The 11,688-nt window shown below is 44.7% G+C and overlaps 1 protein-coding gene across 1 annotated transcript; it reads right to left on the bottom strand.

The window, feature by feature from the left end:
- Nucleotides 1–735: 735 nt before the first annotated feature.
- On the bottom strand, nucleotides 736–4,150 carry LOC132101904 (extracellular calcium-sensing receptor-like). Its single transcript, XM_059507128.1, has 6 exons — nucleotides 3,936–4,150; nucleotides 3,259–3,550; nucleotides 2,345–3,148; nucleotides 2,013–2,240; nucleotides 1,734–1,857; nucleotides 736–1,649 (listed from the first exon to the last, which is right to left on the bottom strand). Exons 1-6 carry the CDS (start codon nucleotides 4,148–4,150, stop codon nucleotides 736–738), a joined length of 2,577 nt encoding a protein of 858 aa, XP_059363111.1.
- Between the last annotated feature and the right edge of the window lie 7,538 nt (nucleotides 4,151–11,688).

Genomic DNA, 11,688 nt, shown 5'->3' with positions numbered 1-11,688 from the left:
TTTTACTTACAGGAAATGGTCCCATTAGGTCCAGGCTTTGTAACATGCATGGTCAAATTAACCAGTACAAAATGTGAAGGATAAAAAAAAAAAAAATATATATATATATATATATATATATATATATATATATATATATATATTAATTAATTAATTAATTACAAAGACAAAATATGTGATTTATATGATATTTGTTAACACAACTGTGTATTTATAAATCACATAATGCACCTGTGGATCTTGTTTTGTGAATTAATTTGTGAGTCATGTTTTTTGGATATGTACTTATATTTATATTCCTGAGTCAGTTCTGTCTTTATATATTTTGCAAAAGTCTTTAATGTGATGTTTACAACTTCAAGGTCACCAGTTTTGCAGTGTAGTGGGATATTGACAACTAAGCAATGGTTGCTTTAAATCTGTTTTGGTGAAATATTTTCTGTAGTTTAACAGAAAACGATTTCTTGAAAACCATTTTTTTGTAAACATTTTTTCTTATTTATAAATATTGAAATATTGAAAAATAAAGCATTGGTAGCTTTTAATATGGTGATAATTTTGTATTGAAATATTTTATTGTTACATTATGGCATCATATAAGAAAACATATAAAGCATGTATAAAGCATATAATGATGCATATCTTAATATTAAAGCTGTTACAAGTTGGACAGTAAAATAGTGTGAACTAGGCAGAAATACCATTTTAAGAAACTTTCCCAGTCAGCATGTGCAATTATTTATTTTCAGCTGTTCTTCCCATGATGGCTTTTTTAGTGTTTCTTTCTGGGTGTAAAAGGATGATATAGCACTTTGGGGCAAATATGGCCACCAGTAATCCAAAACTAGAAGCTAAAATAGCAAATATCTCCACAGCCACTGCATATTTCCCTGGTGAGCTCACATATGCTGGAACAAATGCAATCCACACAGCACAGAATATAAGCATACTAAAGGTAATGAATTTGGCTTCATTAAAATTATCTGGAAGATTTCTAGCAAGAAAAGCTAACAGGAAGCTTACTGCTGCCAGGAGGCCAATGTACCCAAGCAGAATGGCAAACCCAGCCACTGAACCAATGGCACATTCAAATACTATTTTAGACCTGATATACTGAATGTTTTTATAGGGTGTTGGAGAGGCAGTTGATAGCCACACTGCACATATCACAACCTGGACAGCAGTGAGAACTAGGACGGTGCCTCTTTGTTGAGCTGCTCCAAACCATTTCATTGTACTTGTACCCTCTGGTCGAGATGACTTGAAAACGGCTATTACCACCATTGTCTTGACCAGGATGCTGGAGACACAAAGTACAAAACTAATACCAAACATGGCATGTCTTAGTTGACAAGTCCACAACTGTGGCCTGCCAATGAACAGCAGCACACACAGGAAACACAGTTTGAGTGACAACAGCAGCAGGAAGCTGAGCTCTGAATTGTTGGAGCGTACCACAGGAGTATTACGGTAATGAGCAAAGATGACCATCACAAGGGAACAGAAGCAGGTGCCAAGCAGGGAAGCAGTAGTAAGCGAGACTCCCAGAGGATCCTCATAAGACAGAAACTCTACTTCTTTAGGAACACAGTGATTTTTTTCTGGACTGGACCAGAATTCATTTGGACACACTGTGCATTCAGTAGAATCTGTAAGACGAATAAGGGAAATAATATTTGTGTAATATTTGCAGAATCATGCACAAAATATATAATTTTAATAGAGCTTTTCACCTGATGCATTAGAAATCTCTCCATCTGCACAGGGCAAGCAATCAAAACAGCAGACAGGAAGGCCCTTCCTCATGGCTCGTCTGGTTCCTGGGGGGCAACTCTCACTGCACACAGACCGTGGGGGCTGAAGGATACATCATCTGTTATTAAGAATTTTTGTATATCACCTAATGACAAACTTTTCATTCATTTCAGCTTTTTCATTATTCTATTCTTGTTTGTCTTGTCATAACTTTGTATATTATTAAGACTATATATATGCAAAAGGGATAGTTTTACTTTTTTTGTCTTAAAGTTCCAGTATAATGCATCCTCATCCAGTGTGAGCACTTTCCCTGTTGTCGCCCCTTCATCTACCACACCAACTGTGCGGACAACAATCGATCCATCAGAACTCAGCTGCCAGTTCATCACATCATAGATGGCCAGAGCATCTCCATTCTTATCAAATGACACACGATCCCCAAAACCTGTGGTGAAGTTCACTTTCTGTAGGTAGTGAACCATCTGCACAGGTTATAAAAGTAAATATTAGTCATATATGTATTTTTTCCCTGTTAAGTAGACTTTGCAGTGCAGTAAACAATGGACTCTATTGCTGTGGGTCTTACCTGCCATGGCTGTAGGTTGGATATGTCAGCACATCTGTTCCCATTGAATGGTCCTCTCCCCTCCTCACACTGCATCAGGTCATGAAGTGCATGTGCCAGGGCATAAACTGCTTTATACACATTATAAGAGGCCCTCAGCTCTGATACATCATTATATTCATGAACTGTGCTGTTCAAATCCTCTTCCGCTGTACACATTTTTTTCCCATCTCTACTTCCATTCTCAAAACTGCACCCAAACATGTTCTCCCAGAAGATTCTCACCATATTATTTCTTGGATCGTTGTCAGGTTGTAGACGTAAAAGAAAGTAATTAAGTCCCTTGATCTCTCCTCGACGGATGGCAATGCCCAGTGTGCCCCCAACAAGGGGTACAAAACGTGGAAGGTGGAGCACAGGTGAGGTGGTCCAAGCCTCACTTGCAATCCACTGCCTGCCTGTCACATTTTGCAGTAACAATTCGTCCATCAGGGGTAACAGATCAGTTGAGAATGCCACCACTACTCTGGCTGTAGAGGCTTTAATCACTGCCACTATGCGCTGAATGTCCCTGTGATTATCATAGGGAATTATTTCAGAAAAGGCCACACAACCTCCAAATTGCTGCATTTCATGATGGAAAGACTGAGCAGCATAGATTCCATAGTCATCATCACTATAAAGAACCCCAACCCATGTCCATCCAAAATATTTTAAGATCTGAACCATAGCCCGCACCTGGAAGGCATCACTGGGGATTGTTCTGAAGAAAGAGGGGTACTTTTTCCTGTCACTCAAACAGGAGCAGGTGGCATAGTAGCTAATCTAATTAGGAGAGATCGTAAGAAAGCAGAAAGATGAAAGTGGGTAAAAGAGAAAGAAAGAATTTGACATTCTATAAAAGATGCACAAAATATATTCATATCAAATCTTACCATTGGAATGCGAAAAAGTCCAAGTACACTAGAAACTGCAATGGAGTGAGTGGACCCAGGATCCCCAACAATAGCAATCACTGGTGGTGGGCCAGTGCAATTCAGGTTTGAAAATGTATTTGTTGTGCCACTAATAAGAGTTGTAGCAGCCCGGAATGCCACTACAAGCTTCAAACAGTTGTCATAAAGATGATAACCAAGCGTGATGTTAGGCAACAGTTGTGGATTCTTATTGATCTCATCAACAGCGAAAACCATTGTTTGTGCCTGCTGGAAACTTGACATATAGAATCTAGGAGGACAAAAAAAAAAAAAAGTTCAGTGACAATGTACATTTTATATATATATATATATATATATATATATATATATATATATATATATATATATATATATATATATATATATATATATATATATATATATATATATATATATATATATATATATATATATATATATATATATATATGTATTCATTTAAAAAAAAATAATAATCAAATACAGCCCATTGCATGTAATCAAATAAAAAGGATGCTAAATAATTTTCTGAACATCTGGCAATTGTTACTTTTTATCTTCTTTTTCTTATTATTATTATTTCTTTAATCTAATTTCAGTCATCCATACTCTTCGGTCAGCATAACTTTTTTTTATCCTCTACTTTACACACTCACTCCTCACACTTGGGTTGTTCCGGCTCCATTCTGAAACTAAGTTCTGGAAAGACTTTGAGGTGCTGAACTTCAAACAAGCCTCCAAAGATAAAATCTCCACCCTGGTACATCCCGTTCAGCTTGAAGTGTCCCTGAATTTGACAGGAGTCTGAAATTAAAGTAGAAGAGACAAAAGTACAGGAAAGATAGAGACAGATGTTTAAAGTAATCCTCATTTCTCTTCCTTAATCTCTGTATGACCTGCTCACTCTAATGATGCCCTAATTTATTATAAGGACTGTGCATTTTTTTTTCTACAGAACAGGTGATGTCACATGGACCTCCCATGGAATGAATTCATCATTGTGGAACATAAAATAAAAAAAATAAAAAATTACTGATAATTTCCTGCAGGAGAATTTCCTTTAATGCACAACACAACACACTATAATGTCAAATTTAAAATATATGTAAAGCTACTATACAATTTTATTAAAACTATTATGCATTCTATTAAAAATCTATATGGTAAATTCCTTCATATTAACACAATACATTGGGCGTTGTTTTTACAGACTTTTTAAAAGTGGAAAAATCTGAAATTTGTACATTCATTATTTATAGCATTATAAGTTGTTTTAAAATGTGTGTTTTTCAAATTAGCATCTGCTTTTGCATGTTTTAACAAGCTCTGAACAGCTCAGATAAACTGGGTTAATTGATTCTGGTCTTGAAGATCTAAGACAGTGGTACTGTCTTCTGATGTATGTTACACAGGATATCATCTAGGTGGCAGTCATGTGCTGTTAAGTTTTTGAGTAACATTTTATAATAAATTTCATTAATAAATCATTAGCAAACATTATATAATGTTTAACTTATCATTACTTGTATATATATATATATATATATATATATATATATATATATATATATATATATACATGCATATCTAAAAATATGAGATCATGTGCTTGTGAATGTTAACTAATGAGCTTATTAAACATTATAAAATTATTAACATATCATTATTTAATGTAGTTGAAATGCTTACAAAATTCATCAGACTTTCAATTCATATGATCTTTTTTAATCTTCAAACAATTTTGACAGATGGTTTACAATGATTAAAAGCTTCATTAATAAATCATTAACAAACTTTATATAATGCTTGACAGATCAGTTAATGTTTAGAAACATCATTAACATTTCAATGTGTTTTAAAAATCTACAGATGGTTTTGGCAGAAATTACGCAACAATTAAAAGTTTATCTGTTAATGTACTTTTGAATTCTTACAAATGTCATTAAACATCTTTTCTTCTTGGCTCTCAATAGAGGCGGACGCATTTCTTCCCTCCCTGCCTTCCCTGCTTTGCTTGCTCTCTTGTCTCGTCTAATACTTCTGAGAGACTCTCTGCAATGGAATTGATTTACTGGTCTCTCAACGCAATTGTCAACATCTTTGTGACGAGAAGCTTGGGTTCGTGGGAACCTGACTGCCCTGCCGGAATGTTCGCAGCTGGCTACACGATGGACGCTTGGGAGGGATGGCGGGTCGTGTGTCTGAAGGCTCTTTCCGTGGAGGACATTGAAGATATCTACCTAGTCGGAACCATGGTAACAGGTATTCTGCTGATTGGACTAGGTTTTGTCCTGTGTTATCGAAAAATTCAGAAAACGGGAACAGCTGTCCAAAGCCTCACAAGGCTGCCCATCATGATTGAAGCAGTGGGCAGAGCGGTCAGCATTGAGACTTGAGACTATTAACCGCAATATGGATAACATTAAGAAGTTAAAGTGTGGCAGGGTGAAGAAGGACACAACTTGAGGATGCAGGAAAGTTCCCCGAAGGGTGGATTTTATTGAGGGTTTGGTAGTGAAAGGGCATTGGTGTGAGGCGGTTTGGTGCTCGGTGCTCGGCTTCCTCTTCAATTGGTGCGCTGCAGCGGTGTTGGTCCATGCTCTTCCGTGTGCAGTGGGGCTGGCAGTCACACACTGCTCTCTGCAGAAACAATAGAACAAGGGGGTTAGCTGAGTCTTGTGGAGACATCTCTCACCTCTGTGTTTGTTTGCTGGGTTTATATAACCAGACCTTGATGGGGTGCAGGTGTGGCCGCTCAGCTCCTGACGAGCAGGTGCAGGTGTGACTGCTCAGTTTCCAGGGCGACGCTGACGAGATCGGGACACATGTTACACCCCCACCCCCCTGCCCAAGCGTCGTCCTGTTCCTGTGGAGAAGCAGGGAGATTGGGGGAGGGCGGGGAGTGGACCCTGACAGACCTGAGAAAGCTGGCCATATCCGGGAGAGTCCGTCGGCGTTGGCGTTGGCCGTCCCCGCTCGGTGTTGTACGGTGAAGTTGAAGTCCTGGAGCGCGAGGAACCACCGTGTCACTCTGGCGTTCGTAATACCTGAGCTCCAGGACTGCCCACTTGACGGCCAATGCTTCCTTCTTCTCTGTGGTGTACCGTTGCATTGGAAGGTGGCCGGGGCCCCATGTAGGCCCAAGGGAAGGACCCAGTACTGCCAGTGACCACTTGGGGTCGAGAAGATGGTCTTCGATTTGGCCTGTTCCGTTAAGAGGACCTGCCAGTAGCCCTTGGTGAGGTCAAGGGTCGAGATGAACTGGGCCCTTCCCAAACGATCCAACAACTCATCGACATGGGGCATTGGGTAGCAGTCAAACTCTGAGACTTTGTTAAGGTGGCGGAAGTCGTTACAGAAGCGGAGGGTGCTGTCGGGCTTTGGAACCATGATGATGGGGCTGGACCATGGGCTGTGTGATGGTTCAATTACCCCTAACCTCAGCATCTTCTGTTCCTCTTCCTCGATGGCGTGTTGCAGAGCCTCCGGGACACGGTAGGGCCGCTGCCGGACGATGGTCCCCGGTGGTGTGTGGATGTCGTGCCCAGGTTTTGCTGCTCCGTCTTCTGGGTGGCCAAGAGTTGAGTGTCCATATCGACAACCACGGGTAACGGGTGGCATAATCCAAGATGACAAGGACGTGTTCGTGCCCCCGGGCGGATGTCTGGCAACGCCCCCACCAGATCCATCCCAATCCGCTCGAAGGACACCTCAATGATGGGCAGCGGTATCAGCAGGCTGGGGGCAGGGGTCCGAGGAGCGGTCCGTTGGCAGGTCGGGCAGGCCTGGCAGAACCGCCAGACTTCGGCCTCTAGGCCAGGCCAGTGGATTAGGTCGCGGAGGCACTGGGTCGTGTTCTGAGCCCCCAGGTGGCTGGCCATAGGGTGTGCATGGGCTATTTCTATCACCGCCCCTGTCTTGCTGAGTGGGACGACTAATAGGGTTTTCACCTCCCCCCTCCGCTGTGTGACACAGTAAAGCAGCCCATTTTTCACCACGAAGTGAGGAGTTGGGTGGGGTGCTGGCTGGAGCTCTCTTCCTTCCGCAACTCTCACTTAGGCCCAACAGTGTTTTAAACGGTCGTCCTTGTGCTGCTCTTTGGAAAAATACCTGGCCCAAGTCACCTGCTGGTGGAGATCAAAGTAGAGGTTAGGAGATGGAGGGGGTGACTTACGGTCCTTGGGGCTGTCCGAGGCCAGAAACACGGAACGCCGTTGGGGCCTCTTGGCGGGCTTCCGGGTTGGGCGGTTCCCGATGGGGCTGGCAGGCTAAGTGACAGTGGCGAATAAGCGGTCGAACCCCAGCCAGTCCCTACCTAGGAGGACAGGTACTGGCAGATCCTTGACAAGCCCGACATCTATTGGCCAGGCACCCGTTAGCGCATCGATGGTAACCCACCATGCAGGTACTTCTCGGGTGTCACCGTGCACACAGGTGATAGGCAGCTTTGTTTTGGTTTCGGTCCAGGGGGGTAGGACCGACATTTTGACCAGGCTGACCACACTGCCGAAGTCCAGAAGAGCAAGGAACAGGCCGCTATTTACTTTCACTTCTGCCCGCGGCGCGTTCTCTGTGTGCACGGTGCAGCCTGCCAGCCAAGGTCCTCCTGGAGAGCGGGGTGCTTCAATGGGCATGGGCTCATCTTGAGGGCCGGGAACCACCGGCCTGCTCACCGGTCACTGGGTACCCTCTGGCGTGCGCCACTCCTGGGCCAACCTTCGGAGAAATGGTGGTGCTCTCTCCCCAACCTCCCGGTGTTGGGTGGCCTCTTCCAGATCAATGGCCTCGACCAGCTCATCCACGTTGGTTGGGTTCCGCATCTCGGCAGCCTGACGAAGCAGGCGTGGAAGGGCCCACAGGCGGCGGTCGACCAAGACGCGCTCTGCTACCTGGTGTACGGTGGGACCCCCCGGCCAGTAACCTGTGCTGGGCGAGGTGGGAGAGGCTAGCCGCTTGAGCCCGGGCCTGCTGCAGCTGCAGCTGCTGATTGGCGATAGCCCCATCCGGCCCAGGATCTCCTTCCTTAACTCGGAGGAAGCGTTTGGTTCCGGGGAAGCGCAAAGTATGCCCGTTGTGCCTCTCCCGTTAACAGCGGGGCCACGATTCGTGCCCACTCCTCCTTGGGCCACGCCTCCCTTGTGGCGATGGTCTCAAACATCTGGAGATACATCGTTACGTCATCATGCACTGTCATCTTGGGTAGCAACTGTGTTGCCTGGACACGGGGGTCAGGTAGCGGAGTTCGCGGGGCAGTGGCCAGAGGGAGCGCGGCGAGCTAATGTTCGGTTTCCCCTTACCAGGAGGCTGACGAGAGCTCGGGACATGTGTCACAAATGGAATTGGAGAAATTGGAGAAAATGGATGGATTTGGAGACCAGAATGGACAAAGAGAGTGACCATGAAATTGGAATGCGGCTATTTGACCAAACAATTGGTATCTTATCTTCTTTCGGCTCCCTCTACCAGCACTGGCCTTGGCTAGTTGGAATAACAATTATCTCCCGAAGGAGCACTGCAGTGAGACGCTCTTGCGTTCCTCCCCCCTCTTCCACAGACACCTGTTGATAATTGACTCTGTCAAGGACCTGACCAAGGCTGTCTCCATGGCAACTTGCTGTGTCATTATAGGCAGACTGAGGCATCTAGAGTGAATCACAACTCTCCAGGCCTACAAATACACAAACTCTCAAATACATAAACACACATACACATATACAGATAAGCATTCACCCCACCACCCCCCATCCCTGGCCTTCGCCGCTTTGTACCGCCAGTCTGACAAGCAGGTCTGTGACCAGCGCTGTAATGGCTGTTGGACCGGATGACTGATTGCCTGCGCAAAGTATGCCCATTGTGCCTCTCCCGTTAACAGCGGGGCCACGATTCGTGCCCACTCCTCCTTGGGCCACGCCTCCCTTGTGGCGATGGTCTCAAACATCTGGAGATACATCGTTACGTCATCGTGCACTGTCATCTTGGGTAGCAACTGTGTTGCCTGGACACGGGGGTCAGGTAGCGGAGTTCGCGGGGCAGTGGCCAGAGGGAGCGCGGCGAGCTCATGTTCGGTTTCCCCTTGCCAGGAGGCTATGTGCTCTATGATTTGCTGCTGTAGGATGCTCACCCCGATGAGGTGCTTCAGCAGTTCTTCCATCGTTGGGGGAGGAGCGCCACCTGGGGAAACGCCGTGTGGGGAGGGGTCGTAGGTGTCTTCTTCACTGTCCTGCCTGCATCCACCAGTGGTGGATCTCTGCATAAACAATAGAAAAAGGGGGTTAGCCGAGTCTTGTGGAGACATCTCTCACCGCTGTGTTTGTTTGCTGGGTTTATATAACCAGAGCTTCATGGGGTGCAGGTGTGGCTGCTCAGCCCATGACGAGCAGGTGCACGTGTGACTGCTCGGTTTCCAGAGCGACGCTGACGAGAGCTCGGGACATGTGTCACAAATGGAATTGGAGAAATTGGAGAAAATGGATGGATTTGGAGACCAGAATGGACAAAGAGAGTGACCATGAAATTGGAATGCGGCTATTTGACCAAACAATTGGTATCTTATCTTCTTTCGGCTCCCTCTACCAGCACTGGCCTTGGCTAGTTGGAATAACAATTATCTCCCGAAGGAGCACTGCAGTGAGGCGCTCTTGCGTTCCTCCCCCCTCTTCCACAGACACCTGTTGATAATTGACTCTGTCAAGGACCTGACCAAGGCTGTCTCCATGGCAACTTGCTGTGTCATTATAGGCGGACTGAGGCATCTAGAGTGAATCACAACTCTCCAGGCCTACAAATACACAAACTCTCAAATACATAAACACACATACACATATACAGATAAGCATTCACCCCACCACCCCCCATCCCTGGCCTTCGCCGCTTTGTACCGCCAGTCTGACAAGCAGGTCTGTGACCAGCGCTGTAATGGCTGTTGGACCGGATGACTGATTGCCTGCGCTGGATTACCTTGACCCCCACAATTTCCGTTCCCAGTTGCAAAGTCATGTGTTTATGGTATATTGATTATGTGCTTTTGTGCTGAGATGTTTTTCCTGTTCTCACACTGTAGTCTGGGTGTTGTTTTTTTCTCCTCTCTTTCCTAATGTTATGCTGTATCTCTTTCCCTTGTACTACTGTATTTCATTGCCTTGTTCCCACATGTGCAATGACTATAAAGTTGAATCTAATCTAAACTTCAGTTCACATATGTGACCCCGGACCACAAAACCAGTCATAAGTAGCACAGGTATATTTGTAGCAATAGCCAAAAATACACTTTATGTGTCAAAATGATAGATTTTTCTTTTATGCCAAAAATTATTAGGATATTAACATAAGATGTTCCATGAAGATATTTAGTAAATTTCCTACATACGTATATATATATTAGTATATATATATATATATATATATATATATATATATATATATATATATATATATATATATATATATATATATATCATTAGTAATATGCATTGCTAAGGGCTTCATTTGGACAACTTTAAATGCTTTCGTGATTGTTTTTTTTAATCTTTTTTTTACACCATCAGATTCAAACCCTAACCATAACCATACATCACTTGAAAGATTATTCATTCAGCTTTCAGGTGATGTATAAATCTTAATAATAAAAAAAAGACTTATGACTAGTTTTGTGGTCCAGGGTGATGGCAAGTTGGAGCTGAGCAGCTGCAGAGCCAGGGTGACACAGTGGATCCGGAGGGCCAAGGTAGGGAAGAAGGCTCAGGCGACCGAGGTGGCGGCGGGGCTACAGAAGCCTGTGGTGGAGCCAGAGCAAATGAGGATGGAGGCAGAGTCAGAGGGAAAGAGGAGCCTGACAGAGTTAGAGGGACAGAGGGACAAGGCAGAGCCAGAGGAGTGGAGTCCCGAGGCGGGGAATGATCGATTACTGACCAAGGCGGAGCCAGAGGAGCAAGGGAGCCTGGTGGAACTGGTGGGATGATGGGCCACAGTGGAGACGAGTGAGCTAGGAACCAAGGTGGAGCCAATGGGTTGAAAGACTGAGGTGGAGTCCAGGACTCGAAAGCTGGAAGCGGAGACAGGTTATCCTCACGCCAAGGCAGAGCTGAAGACTGGAATCCTGAGGCGGATCAGAGCGCCCAGATGGCACTGACTCAGGGTGAGATGAGGGACTGACAGACCCCAGCTGAGATGGAGCTGAGGAACTGACTGGTTTAAGAGGAAGCGAGAGCAGGATGATGGGAGGGAACACTAGAGAACAGAAGCTGGGTGGAACAAGCTCGAGATGCAGGATATTCATGGCTGGATGGAATCCGCGGAGACACAGGAGTCTTTCACCGCTCACTCAGGCTGGTGATGCAGAATACGCAGAGCTAGCATTCTGGGAAGTGTGTAAGGCATGCCAGATCTAAAAAAGTCATTGGTACGTTCCAG

Source organism: Carassius carassius, chromosome 23 (assembly GCF_963082965.1).
Source record: "Carassius carassius chromosome 23, fCarCar2.1, whole genome shotgun sequence".
In the NCBI taxonomy this organism is placed as follows: Eukaryota; Metazoa; Chordata; class Actinopteri; order Cypriniformes; family Cyprinidae; genus Carassius; species Carassius carassius.
The sequence above is the reverse complement of the archived record's forward strand: the minus strand, read 5'-3'. Positions and strand labels throughout refer to the sequence as shown.

Coding starts and splice junctions, on each gene's coding strand:
- LOC132101904 (XM_059507128.1), bottom strand. CDS start 4,150: ATGAGGATTACTTTAAACATCTGTCTCTATCTTTCCTGTACTTTTGTC. Junction 3,149..3,258: donor GACTTTTTCGCATTCCAATG/GTAAGATTTGAT, acceptor TCTCCTAATTAG/ATTAGCTACTATGCCACCTG. Junction 1,858..2,012: donor GGAACTTTAAGACAAAAAAA/GTAAAACTATCC, acceptor TGTATCCTTCAG/CCCCCACGGTCTGTGTGCAG.